The sequence below is a fragment of the Leuciscus leuciscus genome (assembly GCF_965113295.1).
Source record: "Leuciscus leuciscus genome assembly, chromosome: 21".
Taxonomy (NCBI): domain Eukaryota; kingdom Metazoa; phylum Chordata; class Actinopteri; order Cypriniformes; family Leuciscidae; genus Leuciscus; species Leuciscus leuciscus.
Genome location: NC_138745.1, coordinates 6368813 through 6394895, shown reverse-complemented (window position 1 = coordinate 6394895; position 26083 = coordinate 6368813). Strand labels below are relative to the sequence as shown.

Here is a 26083-nt window from a genome sequence, read left to right as displayed (position 1 = left end):
TTTATTGGCGTGAGGGCGGGGCAACCTGTCACTCACATGAGATCCACCAATAGCAAATCACAGGGATGGGAAGTTGTTTTGATTAAAGAATTTAAGGGCTAAAAAAATATGAGATGGAGGAAAAATTATTTGACAAGGCTTTTGCGTTCTCTCACAATTGTTTTGCGTACGAACATAATGTTTTTCAGCGGAACGGTTTTGCGAATGAACGTAAAGTTTCTCGGGGGAACGCTAAAGGTTTTGCAAGCAAACGCAAAGTTTCTCGGGGGAACACAAAACATTTGCGAGAGAATGCAAAAGCACTGACTTATTATTTTCCCTCCCATATTTTTTTCCACCACCATGTCCATTTAGGAGCTCCGTAGAGGGCAGATTATGATGATGTGCACAGATAAGTTACTTATCAATAATAAATACATCAATATTCCATAAAAAACAAGAATTGTCAGTTTTAAAAATCAATGGACAATTCCTATTTTTTATGGAATATTGGCACATTTATTATAAACGATTTAGGCCTACCCGTGCACATCAATCTATTTTAATACAAATTTTATTTTGAAATTTAATTTAATAAATTCATCTTTAAAGGTCAGAACAGCTGAACTGCACATTTTCACTGTGTGGTGAATAGCTCTGTTATTACAAGGCCTACAGCTAGTACTTTCTTTATTGCCATTGTTATTACCTGTTATTTTTTGTTTTAATATTGTTATTGCTGCTACTTCTTGTATGGTGACCTTGAGTGGTTTGAAAGGAGCCTTAAATAAAATGCATTATTATTATTATTACAGTTAGCCTACTTAATACAGAGTAGCCTACAAAGTACGGGTTGATATTGTAAACATATGCTAAATTTTCTGTCCCAGTTCATGGTCATTGTCAAAGGTGTGTGGGAGTCGTGAGGGGCGCATAGAAACACGAAGCCCACAATGAATCCTCAATGCATTTTTCACGTCAAGGCCAGACATCCCTGAACGTGCATCTGCGAATGTCAAAGGAGTCTCCCCCTTCTTTGGGCTCTGACCATTTTGGTTGAATACGAGGGAGCAGTGTGTTCCGGGAATAGCTTCTGTTAGTGGCTGCTGTGGAGGTGAACTAGAGACTACGCGTGAGCTCGAGTATGAGAGAGAGAGAGAGACAGAGAGGGGAGGGAGAAGGGAGAGAAACAGCCGCCTTCAAAAATGGCGTCTTCGAGGGAAAATGACTAATATTATGAAAACGCAGGCCTCGAGCTCGGCTTTCAAGTGAACTGTGCGGAATTACCACGCAGCGTCAGTTTTTTCTATATCGTCGAAGTCGAATGCAACACAAAACTCGTGAAGGGAACGGGATTTACTGAAAATAATAGCAGCAACACCATCTTATTTTGATGCGTCGACAGGGCTAACAGCTAGCTCACAACAACACTGTGGGTGGAATTTAAAGGGTGCATTTGATATTCCTCCAAATTCGCTCGCAATATAGTTGCATGCAATGTAGGAGTTGTTTAAAGGCCGATATGCCCCTTGCTTGGTTAATGCATATTTAATACAACTAAAGTAAGTGGAGAAAGGGGAGGAGAAACAAGGGAAAGGACGTATACGGTCATATGCGTCCATCGGTAATTTATCGGTAACCAGGTCAAACCGAATGATTCGCATCCCGTCAGGAGCATGGCATTACTTGGTCTGATTTTAAATGAGAAAAGACTGAAAAAGAGGTGAGTTATTTCGTTGGAGGTGGTCGGTGAACACCCCCTCTATCACGCACGCACTCATCTCCTCCCCTCCATTTCCCTCTCCCTTTTCAATATGCTATTTTTCACTCTTGTGGACTTAGTCGTCTCTCACCAGGAAGAATGATTAAAAACTGACAACAGGACCGCGATCTTGCCGTGCAAAAAATAGTTTTGCACCGAAATCGTTCGCTCGCATCCAGCCGCGCGTATTGCGAAGCAATGGATAGAAATTACCCGGGCGCTGGGTTCGGTGATTTGGGCGCCGGAGCCGGATGGAGCTACGAGAGATCAGCCAAAGCAAGGTAAGCATGCAGCCATGCTGAAAACACAGAATGGTGTACGCTGTTTGGCACTAAACTGACTGTGAAAACCTATGCATTTGCATCTGACTCTGACGATGCATTTGCGTAGGATGTCATAAGGTATTAGTGTAGCTATTGTTATTCAAATAAGCGAGGGATTGCGTCTTTGGAAATTCAAGTGTGATTGATGGACTAATGTGCGGTTTGGGGAGGAGAGGGAAGAAAAAAGGTGGGGGGCGGGGTGAAGTCTGCCCGAACGATTTTATTACAGATCCCATCGTAGATTCATTTAGCAGCATCCCCAATCAATGAGGGGCTCGGGTCAAGTCTATTGAGAGCGGGGTCGCTAAAAAGAAGGCGAAGTACAGCGATCGGAGATGCTGCAGTTTACCTGCGCTCTTTAATTTGCAACATTGATTAAAAATACACCGTCTCAAAATCAAACGTTACAGTTGCAATGGAAATGCATGTGTATATTCATATCATATTGCTCTAACCGCGTGTTCAATAATGCCTCATTGTTTTATAAATCGTGGAAACAATACTACGCGGCCTCTGATGATGAGGAGCTACAGTCAAACCTCCCATTCAGCTGACGTTAGCTAACCTCTTCATGCTGTTGTCGCATGTGGGCCTACTATTGATTCGAGCTAGAAAATGTTATATAAAAATTGATCTTTACGTTAGGGCAGTGAAAATAAAGCAATCTATATCGTTTGTAAAGATATGCATACGCTAGCTCTCGCGCTCGTTCTTCGGAAGATGGGAGCGACCTGCGGTGCTAACGAGTTAGCATCCAATGCTATGCTTACTGTCACAGATTAGGGCATTAATTCCAGTAAACAAACCATTGCATAAATAAAAAGGGTTATTTTGAAAAAAATAAAATAAAAATGGTATAATCACTATAAGGCGTATTTTAATTTTTATTTCAAAGTAGTTAATTTGCATGATTGTTTTACATCGATAATGCCAAAGCATCACTACACAGATTACAGAGACAGAAAAGATACAAGCCAATAATTTTAATGAAAATTAAATAATTCACAATAGAACATGGTTAAAACAAAAAATATTATTGTACTAGAGGAGGGCAGTGGCTGGTTTCTGAGGGTATAGCTCAAATTAAGATATGATATTTATGAAGATAAGATATGATTGTTTTTTAGGTCTGTCCAGGTGCCTTACAGAAACTTATTATCTTAATATACAAATTCTGACTGAGATTCTAAGTGAAATTGCTGTGGTTTCTGCTAGATAAGGATATATATATGGATAAGATAAGTGTGTTTCTACAGCCCCAAACATATAAATATTAGGGGTGCACCAATATTAAAAAAAATCATATGTAATGGCAGATGTGGGGGAAAAAATTTGTTTTCTAAAAAATAAAATTTAAATGTTACAATTGAATTTAGGCATCAAAACATTTTAATAGTATTAAAAAAGCAGGTTAACTATTATTATTTTTTTACCTGAAAAAAAGCAAGCAATGAAAAACAACAGAAATAAAGGCCACTTATTTAGTAATGCACTTGACACATTTTATGGTATGATTTGCTTTTGACATAGATGTTCAGGTCTTTCAAAAGTAACCTGTTGTCTAATTAAGGCATATATACAATTGTGTTTTTCTCTGATGCATGATTAACAGATTATTAGTTTTAAATGATTATTCATTCAAATGTATGAATTTTGTTCTAATTAGCAATTAGGCCTGCTCGATTTATGGCAAAAAATCATAATCGTGATTATTTTTGGTTAGTGAAATCACTATTTAACACGATTGTTGGTGGGCGATATGATCAAGTCTTAATTCACGATATGAGTAATTTTAAAATATCATTGAAATTTCACAATTATCGATTCTTCAGCAAAAACTAATACTTGGTTAACTAATGTAAGAAAAAGGACCTCAAAAGTAATTACATAAGACAAGTAAAACGTTTGTTATACTATAAGAACAAATAATCTAATTACAAACAACAGACAAATAAATACAACAGAATGAAATACAAATTAAGTAAACAGTGTTTTAAGTTTTTCAGGAAGATGTAATAATAGTGGCATTCAGATAAGTAATAGGCTAATCCACAACAAAGAAAGTGAATAATCAAGTGTAAAATAACACTGCATTGGCTTACTGTACACATTAAATACAGATTAATCCTTATTAAAGCTTAAGTTATTCAGTTAAGATCAGTGAGGGATTTTCCTTTGTCATTTCTTGTTTGATTATAAGTAATAACTTATAATGTCATTTTAAGAGATTGCGTAATGCACGGATTCAGTATAGTGTTACACAAGTGTTTTTTTCTCTAATGTGTACGTTTACTTAACCCAAAATTGTTGTCATCATTTACTCACCCTCAAAATGTTCCTGTATGAGTTTCTTTCTTCTGTTGAACACAAAAGAAGATATTTTAAAGAATGATGGTAACCAGACAGTTGACGATAGCCATTTTTTTTTCCTACTATGGAAGTCAGTGGCCGATGTCAACTGTTTGATTACCAGCATTCTTCAAAATATCTTCTATTGTGTTCAACAGAAGAAAGAAACTCATACAGGTTTGGAACATGAGGGTGTGTAAATTATGACTTTTTGGGTGAACTATCCTTTTAAGACAACCGACTGTGTTTACAAGTGAATACTCTCCAAAAAGGCATTTTGAGATTTTTGTGTGTATGCTTTATGGCTCGTATCCGAAGCCCATTTGCCTATCTGCATCCGGCTCCGACTTGGGGCACGCGCACAGAAAGCCGCCTGGGGACCAGTGTCTCTTTTGCGGCTTAAAACGCTTTTAACACTGTTTAATATCAAACACGTCCCGCAGTTTAGCAACAGACTGCATTTATTTGGCGCGCCGCTTTGAAGGAAAGGAAGGTGCGTGGGACGGAATGCAGCAGCGGCACAATAGTCGCTTGACCTTGATTCTCTTGTTTTTATTGTTGGGAAGCCAAAATCAAATTACAATTAATCGCACAACCATATTAGCAATTTAAACAAACTTAATGGAGTTGAATTAAAAGTTATATAACAGGAAAGTACCCTACCCTTTACAAAATTGCTTCCTAGTTATTGCTAGATATACTTGTTTAGGATTAGTGTACAAAGAGAGATTATTTGCTATTTAATTACTATGGTTTTAACCTTGTTTAAGTATCATTGTTTATTAATGCTAAAGTCACTGGTGATTTCTGGTCTTGTCAGCTTGGTGTACGGCAGCTCTAGATCATCACACCCGGAGTCTGAACTTCTTCATCGCCAAGCCTATGCCACTCCCCATCCCCTGCAGGGTTATGCTACCAATCACCATCCTGGTGGATCTGGCCAGGGTGGGGCTTGGGGTGCAGCTGGAAGAAGCCTAGGTGAGTGACACTACTTTGACTCCATATCTCGTTTGGGTTCATTGTATCATGTTGACATGTATAGCTCTACAGCACATGTGGAAAATGGAATAGCTTCATTTAATTTATGATGTATGCTGATCATTTAATGATACAGTAATTGATATATGATAATTTCACAGTGTTTCCCACGGGATTTTGTGAAACTGTGGTGGGCGGACCTCGGACCCTCTAGGGGGGATCCGGAAGAACATTTTGTACAGTTTTAAAGTTAAATTCATAAATCTGGTGCACTTTGAGAGTTCGAAATTTAGAGCTCCAACCCATATTTAGTGTGGAAATTGAACAAAGAAAAAGTCAGTGTATGGACTCAAACCTCTTTTTAGTTTTGATAGTGTCTCAGTCTACTTTTTTAGAAACAATATGCTATATATCGCCATTTAACCAAAAAATACAGAGATATGATTTTTTTGGCCATATCGCCCAGCCCTAATATAGCCTTATATTGTAAAACAAATGCACTGAAAAATAAATTAAACTTTCATAATTAGTTTTGGTCCTTTCTGTACATGCAAGAGATAAACCTCATGCAAGAGCTTTTGGTGCTGTCAAGGTTTTATTTTGGCGGAAACCAAGTTTACAAACGCATCTCATTACAAATCTAGTGAAATGCTGTAATCGGCAACTTTGCAAATGTGAAATTATTGTGTAAGTGCATTCCCAAATGCACGCTAAACTCAGCACATGCACAGAAAGAGTTCACTGCATTCATTCACTGTGAACTGAGACGCGGAGCTAAATGCGTGAGTGAAGTGCGCACTTCTCTTTGCGCAGCTCAAACAGTATTTTGATAAGGACACAAAGCCTTACCGCGCATTCGATTTTAGTTTGTTACAGCAATGGTGCAAAACACGACATTAAAGTCCTTTTATGTTATTATGAGATGTTTAAATATATTTTCGGGCCGCCACAGTCTAGTCAATGAATGGGAAGCACTGAAATCTATTTGTGGCGGTCAGTGTTGATATTGTGGCTAAATCAATGTATGGGAAACACTTTTATCAACTGATCACAATTGTTGATCGCATCAAGGCCAGACATTTTTTTTTACATGTGTATTTAAGTAGTTATTTTTTTGATGGCTGTGATGTGAACACTCTTGCATAAGAGGGTGCACTGCATTCCTGAGGTTTTGAAGTGCAATGTGCCCAATAGTAGTCTTTTTTATAGAGCTTATCACATTTTCTCTTCCTTGACTACCATGATTGGTTTGCAGCAAGGAATGCATTAGTCAATACAAGGCTTGTCACATACACAATACCAAATTTCAGTAGTCAATTCTAATATCAGCCAAAAATACCAGCAAAATAATTAAAAAAGTGAAATATTCCTGTAATCAAGTAGTTATTGAAAACAAGTAAACCGATGTAATAATAATAAATGGAAACAAAGTTGTAGGTTTTTTTGTTGTTGCATTTCTAAGGATTCTAACAGCAGGATCAAGTTTTCAATTAAAAAAGTTATCACCTGCAATGTACTTTTGACAGCTCCTGAACTTTTGTGGAAACTACAGATTATACTTCCGCAATTTTGTATCCCTGTCCACAGACAGCCGGATCAACAGAGGGTTATTACCAGGCAGTGCAAACACAATGTAAATAAGAGATTCATTATGCAGTGTAACCGGTGCCATTGATATATAACGGGAGTTTTGGTGAGAGTCCAGAACTATTTTAATCACGATTAAAATGACAGATTGTTTTCATGTTACGAAAACCATGTGAAGTTGACCGTTTAGTCACTGGCTTGATTTACTGATGCTTAAACAGCAAAAACTATTTTGGGACAAAGAACATCTGATTGTACATGAATCATTCAGAAATCACTGATCACAGATAAGGCATTAGAATTAACATGGATACTTACATGTTGTGGCATTACTGTCGTGTTCATATCTACAGTAAAAGTCTGTTTGTAAAGCCTGCACCGAAATTGCGACTGATTTACCAAAGAATCCACAGTGAAATATACTGAACAAACAAATAACGCTCTACTGAGACATCCACATAGTTGAAAATAATTAACCACTTTACTAGCATTAGGATCCATTGGAAGGTAATGTTATTTTTAGTTCAGTGGTCCTGTATCTCTCTTCTCTCTTTCTCATCTCACTAATGTGCCAGTGGGCGGGGCCAAAGATGTAGAAAATTATGTCGAAGTAGGCATTGATTTGATTCTGCAGAGGTGGTCTTTCGTCACACTATCATGTCATAATGTGACAAAATCTGAAACGAGAAGTTTTCGGAGCTTGGTTTCAGTAAAAGCTGTTTTTGGACTAACGAGGTTGAGTACAATGAGTTCTTACATGTCAAAAGATCAAGAAAAAAATTATTTCTTGATTCATGTCCCCTTAAAGACCTAATTGACTGTGTTTACATCAATGCCCTGCCGAAGTATTTTGACCAAGAAGTGAATTTGATCATGTGAAAAGACATGGGTACCAAATTTAGAGAGACTGGTATTGTTAGATTTTCATTTTTATTATAGAATTTGCTGGGTATCAAAGCACCAGTACTTTTGATATCACCAATAAAAAGTATATGTTTTTTGTGTGTGTCTGGAAGTGATATATTTACCAAAATGATCTCATTACATCATTGTTTTTCCATGTTTCTCATAGGCCTTTCTGGACTTTTTGATGCTGGGCTCCACCACGCAAGTCCATCAGGCCCAGATCCATCGGTTATGAACCTTATATCTGCACTAGAGTCCCGGGGTCCACAGCCACCTCCCTCTGCCTCATCCCTCCTATCTCAGTTTCGCACTCCATCATGGCAGACTGGTAAGCTGAGCTTACTGAGTTGAATGGGGTTTGCATGGGTGGCTCTTCTGTTTGAATAATGTACAAAAAACTGAAATAACATATTTGATAAAAATTACATCAAGAATGCACAGTCACTTCCTCGATGTACTGAGTATATGGTGGAAATTCTGGTAAACTGTAAGTGCAGTCATCCAGCACTGTCATCACTGTTGCTATAACAATGATTAAATAATATTAATTTGCTCTCTTGTAATAACTCAGTCTTCACAGCCATTTTCTTAGCCTTAGCTTTTATCTTTTCTTTGTGTTTTTTCTCCCCATTCTAGCCATGCACACACCTGCCCCTGCAGAGCTCTTCATCTCTGGTGCTCTTCCTGGATCTGGATCCTTTCCATCCTCTTCTGCTTTGTCTGCCTATCAACACCCAGCGTCATTCTCAGGGCGCTCCTTCCCTGGTGTGTCCTTACAGGACACGCCCACTTTCAGTCCTACCTCCAATGGCCTCCTGTCACCCCATGATCCTTTACTCCACATCAAGACGCCTTCTCAGTCAAGCCTGGGCTTTGACCGCCTGTTGTCATCACAGGGTGCAGCTGCGGCTTACCGTGGAAGTCATGATCCTTCTGTGAGTGGGGTCACATCTGCTCAAGCCTCCTCTGCAGCCTCAGTTTCTGCCCGCCATATACCGTCCCATCAGTTTAACTTGTTGTCCTCTCAACTTCAAGACCAGTCCTCCCAATTGTACAGTGCCTCTGTGTTTTCCTCTACCCCTGCTCCACCTCAGCCATCATCCCAAGAGCGGACAGTATCAAGACAAGACAGTGTAATTAAACACTACCAACGTCCCTCTCCGGCACAAGCCCCCCCATCCACCCCTCACCCCCTGCAGCACTACCTCAGCTGTGGGGTATCAGGATATCAGCAAGCAACTCATACTCGCCATGCTGGCCTCTCGTGCAGTCCTCTTGGTGAACACAGTCCTTCCTCAGACCATAAACCCTCCCCCAGGACTGAACAGTACAGACCAATAATCCAACCTTCTTATGGGTCCTCATCATCCACATCCTCTGGTGGGGCTGGAAAGGGGACAAAGAGCAGCTCCAGCAGTGGCTACTCCTCTTCTGGATCTGCATCCTCTTCCAGAACCCCCCACACACCACCCTCTGCCTCTTCTGCTTCATCCTCATCTTCATCCTCTTCCTCCTCCACTGCGTCTGCTAGTGCTCGTCAGTCTAATTCCATTCCAGCCTCCACTTCTGCCTCTGCATCCTCTCGGCAACAGCCACCAACTCAGACTGTACCTCCTCCACCCCAGTCACATTCCCAACCTTCCCAGAGCTCCTCTAACTCCACCCAGCAAACCCTTCCCAAGTCGTGCCTCTCGGGTTATGGATCCCCAGTGGCTCCAGTCAAGTCATCGAGTGGTCTAACTGGCCAGACCCCACCTCAACCTCAGTCTTTCTCTCCAAATCAGCCTCCCCCATCACACCTTTCCCAGTCATATGGGGGCTTCAGTTCTCCACAGACTCATGATCTTCCTTCAGCTAGGACCTCTGGAGTTGCTAAAGGATATGGGAATTTGGGAAGTCAATCGTTTTCAGCAGATTCAGTATATGGGACTGATTCAGGTTATGGGTCTCTGCCACCATCCCTAGGGGGTGCTGGAAGTCCATCAATGGGTTATGGTGCATCAGGACACTCTCCTGCCCTTCTACGGTCAGGAGCAAGTGGTGGAACAACTGGTGGTAGTAGTAGTGGAAGCAGCACAGGAACTGGAGGCAGTGGTAGCGTGGGAGGTGGAGGAACTGGTGGTGGATCTTACCACATCCCTGATTCCAGCCCATCTCCATCTGGCAATTCTGGAATCATCCGCCCAGGTCTGCATTCTCCTGCACCTTCACGACCTGCTCAGTCGCCTGTTGGAGCAGGATCCAACAAATATTTATCGTCTGTTCTCTCACCTTCGTTTTTGCCTTCCCCACAAGGGTACCCAGACACAAGAGGACCTCGATCACAACCCTACCACTCATCTGTTCCTCCTAAAACAAAGTCTGATAACAGCATACTTGGTGTAACAGAGTCTAGGCCAGAACAGGACGATGATGTTGATGATGATTTCCTCATCCAACACCTTCTTCAAGCCCAGAGTCCTACTCCTCAAGCATCACATCACCATACTCCTCAAAGCCATCATTCCTCACAGCCCACCCAGCAGCCTCCAGTCCTTCCAGCTCAGGATAAAAATAAGGGGCTTGATTATGAGATGAGCAAAAGCTCAGAAGAGCGGTACCACCTTCAAAGTGTTATTCGAACACATAGTGCCACCTCTAATGCTGCCGTCACTGGCACCGGGAGTGGAGCTGGACTGGACAGTCAATTGGAGATGTCCCTAAAGAAACAGCACCAACAACAGCAACAACATCAACAGCAACAGCAACAACATCAACAGCAGCATAAACAACAACAACAACATCAACAACAACCACAGCAGAAGAGCAACAGAACTGTAAGTGATGGAGGACGAGGGAGTTCAGAACAAACACATTCCCTTCCTCACCATCATCATGATTCTTTGGGATCAGTGGTACACTATGGACGGGGTGACCCGTATTCCCAACACTCCATTCCTCAACACTCCACCTCCCACCATCAACACACTCCACATACACCAACACACCCACACCTACACTCTCACCCACACATGGATCTTCAGAAAAAGCCTCAAGATTCAGGAGATATGGCTTACATGCGTAAGACACCTGATGTGCAGCAACATCACCATCAGCATCAACAGACACATCAACAGCAAACTCAACATCATCAGTCGCATTCACAACATCAACAACAACCACAGCAGCAACAGCATCATTCTCAGTCACAGTCACTTATGGACTCTCCCACTGACCAGTCTCGCCAACCTTCTCATTTGCTGCAGTCTGTGCTGTCCCATACTCGCAGCAAAATAGACCCTCAGCAACAGCAGCATTCTGTAAGCCAGCAGGCCCTAATGGAAGCCACTGGGGGAGTTGTGTCATCAGAGACCCATTCCCAGTCTCAGACATCCCAGCTCCAACTCCAGCTTCAATCCCAAGCTTTGGAAGCAGCTGGTCACTATGGTCATGGTTCTCAGCAAGACCAGAGCCGCCCTAAGTCTAACACAGTGTCTTCACTAGACATGCTAGAGCATTCCCTCTCTCGGACATCTAGCCAAGAGGGGGCAATGGTGGATGAGAGGACAGGGGGTGAAGGAAGCAGGGGGAATTCTGGAGCAGCAACAGCAGGAAGTGTAGAAAGACGCCAGTCACAGGATCAGCAAAGACTTTCATCTCACCACCCAACGCAGCACCATGCCTCGGAGTTATATCTCCCTGAGCCAGACATGAGTTTATCAACAACCTCACATGGACACCACCTATCCCACCATCACCACCAACAGCAACAAGCATCACAAGGTCCTCAACATCCTAACTCCCACCATCAACACCCTCACCCCTCCCATACTAATCAGCAGAGCCATCATCATCTTCCTCCACAGGCCTCCTCTGCAGCTTCTCAGCAACAAGAACAGTCTCACCCCTCTCATGCCTCCCAGATTCCTCAATCCCAACTTGACCATCAAGGAGAGCCTCACTTTGACACCAGAAATCCAGCCGCAAAATCGAATCAAAACCAAAATCAAAGCCAACAGAGCCAGAGGTTTGTTCCTTTAACATCCATCTGCTTTCCCGATTCTCTTCTCCCAGATGAGGACCGCTCGTTCTTTCCTGGAATGGAGGATATGTTCTGCCCAGAGGAATACAAATCCAGTTGCTCTGGAGGAACTGGGCAGGGTCAAGATGGGGTTGCACCTGGCCAAACAGTGCAGGAAGGAATGGAAGGCATTAAAACTAACCCTGGAGGAGGAGACAATACAGGTCCAAGTTATGATATGCTTGGCCATCACAGTGACCAGGGGTATGGGCAGTATTGCCATGATCTTTCAGAAACTGATAATGGAACCATGCATTTAGATCTTGACTCCTTGAAGACTCATGAGCTTCCATCTACTGTCAACACAGAGCAGCTTGGACTAATCCAATCTCAGCCAGCCAGCCTTGGAATGGGGACAACTGGAACTGTCGGGGAAGGATCTGGTGCCAAAATAGGAAGTACTGGGGGATCTGGGTCTGGATCCGGGGGTCTTACCTCTCCAATTTTCTGTTCCTCTCGCCCAAAGAAGCTTCTGAAATCCAGTTCCTTCCATCTGTTGAAGGAGAGACCTGATCCAAACTCCTTGCCCAAGAAGAGCTATGCGCAGGAGTATGAATTTGAGGATGATGAGGATAAGGCTGACGTCCCAGCTGACATTCGCCTCAACAGCCGAAGCCGACTTCCTGATCTGATACCAGACCTTGTGTCCAGTTGTCGCAAATCAAGTGGAGTGGGAGGGGGAACTTTAAGCCCTTTAATGGGTGATCTAGATTTTGGATACTCATCCCTTGGTCCCCCTCCTCAGTTGTTGCCACAGGATGGACCGAAAAAAAGAGGCAGGAAGCCCACAAAACCTAAACGAGATGGACCTCCAAGGCCACGTGGACGACCACGTATACGCCCATTGCCAGAACCTCACCACTCTAGGGGTATGATGGGAGAGTACGGAACAGCATATGTTCCTGAAAGAGGCAGAGGCAGAGGAAGAGGCAGAGGTAGAGGTAGACGGGATGAATCCATGATGGACATGGAGATAGCCAATAAAGATCCAAATCAGATGTATCAGCAGCACATGCAACAGCAAATGCATCACCAATCACAACAGCAGACACAGCATCAGGAGCCAATCAAACCCATCAAGGTGAGCTGTTAAAATTGAAAAAGCACTGTTTCAATTTATAATATACTATCTAAAATGAAACTTACAACTTTGGTAGTCATTACAGATGAATAAATATATCAGTTATCAGAAATAATGTTTGTATAGCATTGAATAACATTGGATATTTAATTTTGTATGTTCATTTCATCACTTTCCAGGAGATTTTCTATAACGTCTTATCTTCCTCTTTTAGATTAAACTTCCTATTGGAAGCATGTCATCTTCTGATGCCTTGTTGCGGACAGACTCCTTATCAGGCACTGATCCGGCTCTCTCAGATGGTTCTCTTGGTTCCGCTCCTTCTTTGGGATTAAGCCCTGGGACACCTGGAGTGCCTGACATGAACAGACCTCAAGACAAGAAGTCCAAATCCCAAGAGGTATGCAAATATAGTAGGCCTGAAAAATCGAATTGTGATTTTTCTAGTTAAAATTGCAATTTTTAAAATGCAATTTTGTATTTAATTTTTTTAAACAAATGAAAAAAAAAAAGATAAAGAACGTTTGTTTTGCCTACTTAGGGCTGCACAATTTGCCCCAAAATGTTGTGCTTTTACATCAATATGACTAATAATAATAAATATGATTATGATTAGGGGTGACTGATATACTGGTAGACATGATAAACCGGTAGAGATTTTGGACTATCATCTCTATTGCGATTATACTCACGTCACGTGACGTTGCTGTACTGTGCGGTCATGAAAGCTTATGGTTTGCATGCATTTTTTTAACAATGCCGTTTGAAAACTTTAAACCGGTTTAAAAATTGATTTTAAACCGTTGAAGCGGAATAAATAGCTGAAGACAACTCATTTCAGTATGTTGAGAGACATGAAGCATGTGAGAAGTTTTTTACCACTTAAATTGGCTTGAACGGTTAAATACACATACCTATGTGTCAAAGTGAACATGTAGAGAGAGAAAACACAAAAGTACAATGCATCCGTGCAGTCGGTCTTAAAAGTATCAGCATCCAAATTGTCCTACTGTCAAAAAAAGAGAGCATTTCTCACTGCTCTTGACTGAATAACTTTTGTAACTGTAATAACAATAACTGTAATAAGAATGTATATAACAATGTTGTGATATACATCGTTATCGTGAAATAAAATATGTTTTTTATAAGATTAAATAATTAAGATGACTTACTATATGATTTTGGTCATATTGCCCACCCCTAATTATGATTATTATTAAATATTTTTTACTATTTATTATTACTAAATAGAAATATTAAACAAAATAAAAAATATTACTATTGTAATACACTATTTAGTTTATAAAAAAAATTAAAACCACAATATTAAAAAATAAATATAATAATATTTATTTAATCAAAAATCATAGTCTTTGTGATTTCATTATTGCACTAAGGCAAATCACAATTTCGGTTTTATTTTGATTAATCGTGCAGCCCTAGAATGTAGTGTAGATTCCACAGTAGTGTTTGTGAGCATATTTTTACATTTTAATCTAATCACAAATTTTGTCCTTTCATGTTTAGTTGGAAGATAAAGAGTCGCAGAAGACTGGCTTTGTTGCCTCATTTTTAGATTTTCTCAAGTCTGGAAAAAGGCCATCTGGAATGTCAACGGGCTCAGCTGACAGCGGTGGAAATGAAGATTCATCTCCTGGGAAAAGTGGAGGCATTCGCCCATTATCCCCTCAACCTCCACCCCCGCCAGCCGCTGCGGCTGTATCTGGATATGGAGATGGGGAAAGTGATGGGGGACTGTCTTTGGGTGGCTGTCCTAGCCCATGCAAGCGCTTGGATGAAGAGCTGAAAAGGAACCTTGAGACTTTGCCCTCCTTCTCATCCGATGAGGAGGACTCTGTTGGAAAGAACCAGGACCTGCAAAAGAGCATCTCCTCCGCAATCTCTGCTTTGTATGACACTCCTCAAATCACCTCAATGCAGCCTTCTTCACTTCCTCCACCCCCTCCTCCACCTCCTCCTGAACAACTGACACCAACACAGCAGCCACCAGCCCTCAGCCCTCAACCACCAATGCATACACACCTTCCCTCACACGCCCATACCCACTCTATTGAGCCTGCAAGATTGCAAAAAGAAGAGCAGGAGGAAGAAATGGAAGAAAAAGAGAAGGATGTAGATGAGGTATTGGAGCAAGACCTGGAAGAGAAAGAGAAAGTCCCAGACATGGAGCTGCCAAGTGTCCCAAAATTTGGAGGTGAGAGGGTCATTTTTTGGAAAGTGGTATGAATTAAGCAGCTTAGAAAACACCTCCACACACCTTTGCTTAGTTAAAATAGGGCATTATTAAGACACAGTTGAACACTTGTTTGCTGTTGTATTGTTGAAACTATAGGTGGTTGAAAATGTAAGAGTACCTTTCTCTCTTGCAGACTCGCCTCAAGAAGCCATTGAAGCCCAAGCTCCCCCTTCTCTCCCACCAGTATCCCCATCATCCCCTGCTCCCTCCTCCGCCTCCTCGCCATCACCTCTTCCTCCCCTCCCCCTCCCATCTCCCCCTCCTCCACAGGAGGACAATCCTTCCGCCTCTCAGAAATCTCCACCACAAGAGTCCTCACCTCCACCCAGTCCTCTGGCTTCCACTGTTCCTGTCCTCTCTCCTCCTCCTCCTCCTCCTGTAGAGCCCACTCTATCATCTAGCCCACCTTCTCCCAGTCCTCCTCCAGTACAGGAGTCCATTGCAGAGCCCGACTCCCCTGAAGAGCCAGCTGTGCCTCAGATTCTACCGTTGCACTTGGCACAGAAACAGAGCGGTGCTGCCATTGTTGGAGAGACTGATGAGGATGAGAGTGAGAGTGGAGGCGAAGGCATTTTCAGAGAGAGGGATGAGTTTGTGGTGCGGATTGAGGACATCAAGTGTCTGAAGGTACGGCAATCTGTTTCTGTATTTTTTATTATATATAATGCAAATGTGCAGAAATATAATGTGACAAATAGGTAGGTTTAATTTTGTGATAATCTCATCTCTCACTAGTTGGCCCTGCAGACCGGACGAGAGCCCCCTCCAATTTGGCGTGTACAGAAAGCTTTGCTGCAGAAGTTTTCCCCTGAGATTAAGGATGGACAGAGACAGTTTTGTGCCACTAGTAATGTGAGTCATGACCCATCACATCATTTGTAGAAAGCAGCACACCAATTTTCAGCCATTTCTACTTTGTTTACTACATCTGATTATGATTCTTATATATTAGTGCTGTTTACCATGGCACTGTTATTATTACCTGTATTAAACCAGGGTTTTTAGAAATATCACTTTCTGTTTTTATCTGATAAAACAGGCTAAATAATCCCATTCACCTGCATAACATCCTATTAAACTACTACTCAAACTAATTTAGTAACTGCAAAGCACCATCATGGCAACCATTCAGAACAACTTTGAATTGTGGCTGTAAGCATCACTCAAGATTTTCATCAGAAACTGTAAAAATCAATTTAAGGGAAAGTATGCATAATTGCATATTGAATAGTACAATATTTATCAGCACATTAAGTTATGGGTGATTCTGTTTTGTTTTTGACATTTGTATAAGCTGCATTTTAAGTTGTGTCACTATGTTTCTAAATTTTGTCTGTTTTTTTTGTCCCCTTCTCCCTAATTTCTCTACTTTCTCCTAGTATCTTGGTTTCTTTGGGGATGCTAAAAAGCGCTACCAGCGGCTGTATGTGAAGTTTCTGGAAAACATAAACAAAAAAGACTACGTGAGAGTCTGTTCCTGTAAGCCCTGGCACAGACCTTCTGTCAACCTGAGGTATTTTGACCCCTTTATCTGTCTTGCTGCCCAGTCAAGTCAGTGACTTCACAGACAAGTGTGAAGGCATCTCCTAAGGAAACTTGTTTCAGACAGAGAACCTAGGCACAATAGCGTCATGTTTAGTGATCTAGAAGAGATTCAAATAAGCTTTATTCATATTGAGTGACTTAACTCCTTTCAGCTAATCCTTCAACACTAGTATTTACATTTTTTCCACCAGTTCTTTAACTGCACCGACAGGATTGTGAGATATCATAGACGCATACTAGACACATATATCTCATAAGATGAAGGCATGTTAGTTGACAGGATATTACGCAAACATTACATTTGCATGTGCCTTGTTGCATTTTTCAGGTTTCGGACACGTCCTATATGTCATTATAAAAGTCGCAGTGTAAAGGGCTGTTTACAAAAGGACAATAACTATAAAGTTTTAATTCTATGAGAAGAGGAAAGTCCACACTACTATAACAGTGACACAGTGGTACAATATCATTGGCATCACCTTTAGAAGGATTTTTAATCTAGCTGATGAACGATAAAATCATTGCTTGCCAATCAAAATCCACCCGACTTGAGCATTTAAAGCTACAGTCGCCATCACTGCAGTGGATGCTTAATAAACAAAACATTATTGTATGTTGGTATGGATGCTAATATAGTTGTAATAGTTAACAGCCCTTAACAGTTACATTATGTACTAGGGTAGGGTATTTTACATGTTTTGTGGTGCACTGTTGACCTGCTTAATAATGGTGTCATAATGATATATTCTAGATCACAGCAGGTCATTTCAGTGTGACATGTTTTTGCAACCATCCTGTTTGTTTTTTGCTATTTAGGAGGCAGTCTCAACCAGTCCCGAAGTTAGCCCCGCCCCCCAATAACCAGACTCCCTTAGAGAGGGTTGAGAAAGACAGAGAGAAGATAAAGGAACCACGTGAAAGCAGAGAGAAAAACAACATTCGGCCAAAAGAACTGCGGGACAGAGAAAAATTGCTTAAAACCAGGGAAGAAAAGAAAGAGAGGGAAAAAGAGAAAAAAGCTTCACCTCCGCCGCCTTCGAAACCTGAGAAACGGGCAGCGTTGACAGAACGAGGGAAGGTGAAGGAGGAGAAGAGGAGCGCTGGACAGGAGAGGAAGACTGAACGCTCTGCTAAGCCGCAGCCAGCAAAGCCTCCGCCCAAGAAGCGCAGGAAGTGGCTGAAGGAAGTGCCCTCATCATCAGAATCAGACTCCTCAGCAAGCGAGGATGAAAGTGAGTATACTTTTAACATGTGTATGGCCTGCATTAGCAGAAATGTGCAGCGTATTTTTCTAATGTGACACATTAACAATCACAATCATTTTCTTTAATCTTTAAAAAAAAAATGTTATCAAGATTTTATTTATTTGCACACAAAATTTGGAATAAAAATGATAAAATCAAAAATATAAATACAATTGTCTACATCAATGATACACATCGTTACGTTTTCATATAGCGGTATAACAATGTATCATTACACCCCTATTATTAAAGCTATATCATACATCATGTTTAATTCTAAAATCAAAAGGGAAAAAAATAGGAAATTATATTTTGTAACATTACGATTTTTTTTGCATTGTGACATTATTCAAATGCAAAATAACCATTTTTAGACGTAACAAATGAGGACATGTGACATAAATTAGGAGGCAATGTACAGTTATGATAGTGAATATATGCTGACATGTCTCTGTCCAGCAGTGTCAGTAAAAGCTGGCCTGAACACGCGTGGAATGCGTGAGATGTACCGGAGCTACGTGGAGATGCTGGTCAGTACGGCACTCGACCCGGACATGATTCAGGCTCTAGAGGACACAGAAGGTAAACTAATATGATTACCTCCCTGAAAAACTGCTGCGCTGTCGTTTTCAAAACGTGAGATGAAATTTACCCTTCTCCTTATGTTATTGGCCGTTTCAGATGAGCTGTATCTTCCTCCAATGCGCAAGATCGACAGCCTTCTCAGTGAGCAGAAGAGGAAGCTTTTGAAAAGAGTCAATATGAACTCCCAGCACCAGGTAATTCACCTTTGTATTTGTGCTTGCTTGATTCTTTTATTTGATCGCTTCAGTAGTCTTTCATGTCCCTTAGAAACAGGCATCATCAAGGACTTTCACACAATGCTTCCAACACCAATTTTCTTCAAGGACTTCATACAATAGGTTTTTCTTAAATGACTTTTTATTTCTCACATTCTTTTCATCCTTTATAGAATATAAACAGGATATAATATACAAAAATAATTCGGACTAAGGGTAGAATATAAATGTTAGAAATGGAAAAGGTTAGGGTAGAAAATAAATATAAAAGTTAAAAGTTTAATGTGCTTGTATATTAATTCCTATAATACAAATGAAACAAATACAGCCTGTAGGTGGCAGTCTTGTAATGACATGATGAGAAACTGGAAAACTCCTAAAATAATAGGATTCTACTGCTAATTCATTATGCTGAATAACTTGCCTTTCAGAAATGACTGTTTAGAGACTTTATTCCTTTGTTTTAGTCACTGTTTGCATTATGTATAGCACGTTGCTGCTGTATTTTGAAAGCGGAAAGAGACTCGCATATATGAATTTTTTAAATAAAATCTTAAATGTGCAAAAACTGCACTGTAAAGCATTAAACTCACCTGACTGTGAACAGAGCTTGAGCCCTGAAGCATCTACAGCATAAAATACTATTTTACGTTGGGCAATCTGTGACGTACTGTGATTGGATTTCAATCATCCACGTTGTGTTACTGTAATTCTGAGTTCTTTGAGGTTAACCCGCTTAAACACCAGGTGCAGGGGAATATGAGACTTTAAATACTTTTTCCAAAACATATATTTGTTTCTTGTGCGTTTAAAACACCTACACATTCTTTTGAAACTTCAAGCTCTCTTACAGTAAGCACTCTTCTACAAAACAAGCCCATTTTCCAGGTATTCCAGAACTGACATTTCTGAAAGCTAAATTCAAGCACTTTAAGTATCTTGTGTGAACCCTGTAAAACCCGTTCTTCTCTGAATGTCCCTCTGTTCCTGCTCCACAGGAAGCTCTTCACACGTTCCCTCAGATTATGGCGGAGCCCCTGGACTCGGGGGCGGTGAGGGTCAGACTGAGTGGGGAATGCTACAACCGCAAAACTCTGAACCGAATCAAAAAGAGTGTTTCCAAACCACAGGTGATTCTTTCACTGTGAACACTCCCCCCTTTTAAATTGAATTAATAGAGCTGTCAATTTGTGTGTGTGTGTGTAGATAGATAGATAGATAGATAGATAGATAGATAGATAGATAGATAGATAGATAGAATAATATACCATTCAAAATTTGGGGTTAAAGATTTTTTGAAATTAACTAATTAATGCTTCTTTTTTTAGCAAGGAGGGATTAAGTTTTTATTGTACAGTTGTCATTTTTTAATCTTAGATCTTTTTAACAAAGAATCCTGAAAAAAATGCATCAGTTTCAACAAAAATATGAAGCAGCACAACTGTTTTCAACACTAATTATAATAAGAAATGTCTCTTGAGCATCAAATCAGCATATTAGAATGATTTCTGAAGGATCATGTGACACTGAAGATAATGATGCTGAAAATTCAGCTTTGCATCACAGGAATAAATTAAAATTTTAAACATATTGAAAAAGAAAACAAGTTATTTTAACAGTAATAATATTTCACAATATTCCATTCCAAAGGGAATCTTCTGAACTCCCTGAAACGCCTCCATTGTAGTCTTGAGTTTTCTTCTAGAAACGAACATGTCACAATATTCTTCATTTACATAATTCCCAAGGAGATGTCTTTATTCTCCAAAACAAAGGTGCGGGGCCTGGTTGAGTTAGTTAGTAGTGTGTTTAAACTTGCGGCTATGGTAAAGGGGGCGTGACATTCCCAAACACACTCGAAGCGCTTGACCAATCACAACACACTGATCCATTCGACTAATTAGAGCACAGTGTGCTTTTCGGAAGAAGGGGCTTTATAGAGAACTAAACAGAGCGTTACTGACAGACTGGGAAGAGAGGAGCAGCAACAATGGAGAATATGAGGAAAAATTGTGTTTTTGAACATTCAAGCATGAAAGCCTATTCTAGTAGAACCCAAAAACAAAATCAAGACTTTGTAAAAGGGTGTTATATGGCCTCTTTAACACTTTAAATCCATTGGCAGTAGGGCTGCACGATTTGGGGAAAATGTCACATTGCGATTATTGAGGTCAATATTGCGATTGCGATTGCGATATGCGATTGCAATATAATAAACAAATGGTTTCATGAGTCAACTTGCTTGGTTCTCAAGGAAAATGCAAACACAGAGTAGCGATAATGCTGAAATGTGTATTTCTCAACTCAAACTTGCAACAACAACTAAAAAAACAGTGTTTTCAAATTAAAATTATATTTTTTCAAAATTAAATAATGACATCTCTGCATTACTGCAAACTTGTTATTGTCTCAATAGTACAATGGTATAAAATAAATAGAACAATAAATAAGAACATTTGTATGCTCAAGAAAATAAGATATTTTGAACATTCTATCCAGACAAGCAGGGACATTTAAGAATGATGTAACATATGCATATGTCTAAACTCAGTCTGTGGATCATTTTTGGTGTAAGTGTATTGTGATTGTCAAAGCATTTGGTAACTAAACAGAACTTTGTCAAGTTTAGTGACAACATGTTACAATGTTTACATGGTACAATGACTTGTTGGCTACTGTTTTTATTATTGCTTGACACAAATTTCATGATTTCGATTTGATTCCGATCTTGATTCAATATTGATTCATTTGGATAAATATTAGGTAGCCTGTTCATTTTTGCATTTGCATTTTTAATGTTTAAATATATTGTGGTTTTTACTACGCTATAATAACAATGTTACAATATTTTAATAAGTAAAAATATAATAATTATTTAATATAGTGCACATATTTAGCAAAATACTCCTCTCTTTATATAATTTGTCTAGCCAACTAACGTGCTATCATCAAATGGCTTTCCTGAGGTAAATGTAACGTTAACGTTCTCCAGCTGTTTTATTGACCTCTTTCCGCGGTTGAAAAAAACCCTGATTTATTGATATTATGAACGAGGCATAAACATTTTGGCAAGTTGTACTGTATCTTTCAACACACCTATTGTTCATTCGTGCTTATTTACTATTAACTAGTAGTAAAGAGTAGGCTAAGAGATGTTCGGTTCACGACCACGATCTGTCACGTCACATTTACAAGCGCCAACACGCTATTGTTTGAATTTCGTAATAAAATTGACAGAATCTGAGAGCTGAGAATTAGTTTCATATCAAAAGTAACCTGCATGTCTAGTCTTCCGGTGTCAGTGTCCTCTTTGCTGCTCTTTGAGAAAATGGATGTGTGGCGTGAGAGCGTGTGAAAAGTGTCAATCGCGTGAGTCTCTCTGCTCAGTGTTGGTTATATTATAGCCAAAATATTTATGTTTATATTATAGTTTTCTGGTCTCCAGTTCAGTGTCCGTCTGCTCAGCGTCCATCTCCACCTGTTCTCTGCGCTGCACACTGGGAAGACTCACGACGTGACCATACGCGCCACTGCCTAAACTGAAACTGACTGGTCTTTTTATTAGCGGTGTAGAAAATGGGCAAACAACTCTCAGAGAGAATGGGTTGTCATGTCCACACATGCATTTATTTATTTCATATAATTGCATAGGCTTGACATCACAGGTTTTTTTTTTTTCTCCATTAGGACACCTGATGGAGTTTTTCGGTTCCTTGCCACTGTTGCCTTTGGCTTGCTCAGTTGGGGATATTTGGGGATATTTCATTTAATTAATCAATCAACAATACTATTGATCAGCATTACCAAACATGGACGTTTTCCACTAGAAACAAACATTGATGTATTATTTTAATTTAAATACTGTGAAGCTGCTTTGATACAATCTGCATTGTGAAAAGCGCTATATAAATAAACTTGACTTGACTTGACATCGCGATTGCGATATGATTAATCGTGCAGCACTAATTGGCAGCCTTCATAACCAATAGGAACAATGTAGAAACTGTAATAGAATTCAGATTCTAACATGTCACCATCCCTGTCTCTTCCAGGACCTCAAGTTGTCAACAGACACATGTCGAATCTACAGTCTCTACCATTCACTGCATCATTATAAATATCATACCTTCTTACACTGCAAGAAAGAGGTAAGAACTACATTTCCCAAAAGCAGCTGGAGTAAACAAACGCATACATGAACGCACTATTAAAACTCTCTCGTCTTTTCTTGTAGACGAACACTATAGAGCAGGCTTCAGAAGATCCTGGACAAGAGGAGGTTGTTCAGCAGTGCATGGCCAATCAGAGCTGGCTGGAGACGCTCTTCAACTCCTTCTTAGAGCTGATGGCCCTCAGCACCAAAGCTTGAGAGGGAGGGGCAAATCGAGGAGGCCTCAATGTACAAAGAAGCTGGATTTACTGTTGCCTAGCTCCCCTTCCCTCCTCTTCGGATTTACAGAAATTCTCTTTTAAACGGCTCTTACGCAGCGGCGACAGAAGAGGACCGGGCGACGACAATAACCAATAACTCGATTAACTCTTCACAAACGTCACCGAGGCCGCAGACCCGGTGCAGGATACCCTCCTGAGAGCTCAGACGAACTGAGAGCACCTGAAATGGGCTGACCTTACTGAATTCACTGAATCCCAAGGAAATGGTACACAGAACCAAGGAATATACTGTGTGGAGTCTTTATACTTTTTGAATTGACTGATTCACCGTGGGAAATAACTGACAGGAGGAGTTCGCTTCGTGTCGACACTAGGAGCAAGTCTGTTACTGAATTTTACACAGATAATTTTTTAAGACTATAGCAGTTTTATTCTGGCTTTTTTTTCTGAAACGAGAGCGAGAGAGAGTGAAGGTTCTGTTTTATAAACGAGTGCAGATTGGAAAGCGGACATGGGAAGATGCGTGCAACGACATGTGATGACATTCAACGCTTTAGTCTACACGCGTGAAACAAGTGAGCTAAAGTAATGCATTTTTATTATTTATAAAGACATTTTTAACAGGACTTCGCACATACTATACAAACAAGTAATGCTTCATAACGGTTCAAATAATGTTTGTTCAGATGTTATAAATGGATCTTATTGCCACATTCTGAGCTGTCTTCCTTTTTGCTCATCGAAGGTGGGTAGATACAATGGAAAATGTCTTACCGTTTTTATCTGTTACGGAAGAGAAAAGAAAGAACAAACTATTTCAAGCTACGCAAACGGTATTATTGCAGTGCATTCTACAGAAAAAAAATCAAATGGCGTTGAAAGTGAGAGTGAAGCATCTGATTCCCATTAGGGAGGGATTATGTATTAGTACTATTTAAAATGGAAATTTGTTTTTATTTGTTTGTCTTTTGTCTGTATTCTGAGTATTATTTTGGAACAATCTAATACTGTGCTTCTTTCAAAAGTAAAGCCTTTGTGTAAATATTGTACAGCTCTTGACAAAAATCCTCCGGTTCTTCTGTACATGGACTATCCCTGTATTTGACAAACAAATAAAACCGTCAACAACTACTTTGTCTCAAATAAGATATGCTTTTTTCCTCTGGGTTTGCACTTTGCTCAAAGTCAGATTTCACTTTGTGACGGGAGAATTAATCAAGTCAGATCTTTGTCTCTCTCTCTCTTTGGCTTCAACAGAACTTTCTTCCCTAAATGACTTTATGCAAAGGTTTGTTCTTTTCCTTGAACTTTTGACCATGACTTCATTACACTTCCCCTTTTTGCTGTTATTGTGTATTATTTCTGTTGCTTTATATTTTATGATCTATTCATCTTCGGTTTAGGCCGCAAAACAGCAGGGTATTTCCAGCCTGGAACTTTCTAGAAAAGTTCAAATGTCTAGCTTTTTATGAAAAACGGTCCAAATTGTTTTGGAATATTTTCAAAGTATGACCAGAAAGTACGGTTGTGACCTACAATTTATACAATTACTTGGGAAATATGCAGTCGAAAAGTACATTGGCACTGAATTTATATTTCTCGTGACCCTAAAAATCTAAAGACGTGCTTGCATTCTTGATTTTGTATACAATTATAAATTAAAAGCTGGTGTTTTATCACAGATTTAAAAGTTTTGATTGGTTGACGTTTTTGCTCACAATTCTGATGATAATTCTTAATAATAATGAGGAATAGGAGTGGGTGTGTCCAAATCTTTGTGCATTTGATCAGACAGATGGCAGGATTACTCGCTGATTACAGAATGAAAGCGCTGCTCTGAACAAAATGCCCTGTAAAATAAATATAAATATGTCTGATAGGTGTACTAATCAGACATTTTTAAAGTCAATAGAATAATATCATCAAGAGAACTAGAAAAAAAGTTCACCAATCAATTAAAATTTTTTAAAGCAAACTTTGTATAAAGATGATTCTCAACTATGTTATGAAAGATATTACAATGATTTGATATACTATTTTACAATATGCATGTAAACATGGCAATAAATGGGTATCCCCATTCTATACAATGGATTTATACATTGCATCTAATTGGCATATTAATGTGTTCTTGGGGCAACATGTAATGCAAAAAGAAGTGTAATAATGGGAGTAATAACTTGGCAACAGTTTCATAAGAATATCATATTTCGTAGGAAGAACATTATTTTCTTTCCCTATTCACTTGTGTCTCCCCAAAAGTCCTGGTTACATCTACAGAGGACATGTATGAAATCGACAGAAAGTCATATTCAGATTTTTCCTGAGAGGTTTTTTCCTGAAATAATTTTTTCTACAGAGGACAAAAGTCTATGGGTCTCATGAGGATAGACTATATTTGAAAATGTCGTTGATTTTCACGTTGTTCAAACCTATTGTGCTGACCAAATTGCAGATATTGGTCGTCTACGCCATCTAGTGGTCATTTTTATTTTTATTTTTATTTTTTTATTGATTTTTAAGAATTACAACTACAGTCAGTGGGGTACAATGAGTAAACCAAATAAACAAACATAAAAGACATAGGCCTATACAAAAACAGTGACAAACTTAAAAGATAAACAAAAATGTGAAAATGTTTACAGATTGAAACGCACTTTGCAGCTTTCTTATTTTTCAAACCCAATATTGTTTAGGTATTGTTGAATTTCTGCTCTTAAAATTTAAAACAAAGGCTTGTTTCCTCCAAATTTACATTTATGAATACTAAATTTAGCTAGCCGATTAAGTGGTATTCCTTATGATAAGACTTTTCATAAG

The 26083-nt window shown here is 39.7% G+C and overlaps 1 protein-coding gene and 1 long non-coding RNA gene across 3 annotated transcripts; both read left to right on the top strand.

Annotated features, from left to right (window-relative positions):
- Positions 1-1028: 1028 nt before the first annotated feature.
- prr12a (proline rich 12a) lies at positions 1029-24394 on the top strand. Of its 2 annotated transcripts, none has more exons than XM_082151472.1 (15): positions 1029-2022; positions 5234-5391; positions 8051-8212; positions 8521-13025; positions 13240-13425; positions 14553-15240; positions 15416-15909; positions 16018-16134; positions 16662-16795; positions 17644-18059; positions 18531-18653; positions 18753-18850; positions 19870-20001; positions 22924-23019; positions 23106-24394. In XM_082151472.1, exons 1-15 carry the CDS (start codon positions 1940-1942, stop codon positions 23238-23240), a joined length of 7527 nt encoding a protein of 2508 aa, XP_082007598.1. In that variant the 5' UTR covers positions 1029-1939; the 3' UTR covers positions 23241-24394. The 2 variants fall into 2 exon arrangements, with proteins under 2 accessions (XP_082007598.1, XP_082007599.1); XM_082151473.1 differs by having other exon boundaries at positions 1031-2022; positions 18534-18653.
- On the top strand, positions 20001-21588 carry LOC309485014. Its single transcript, XR_014201026.1, has 2 exons — positions 20001-20073; positions 20106-21588. It is a non-coding gene; the product is annotated as an uncharacterized lncRNA (long non-coding RNA).
- Positions 24395-26083: the final 1689 nt, after the last annotated feature.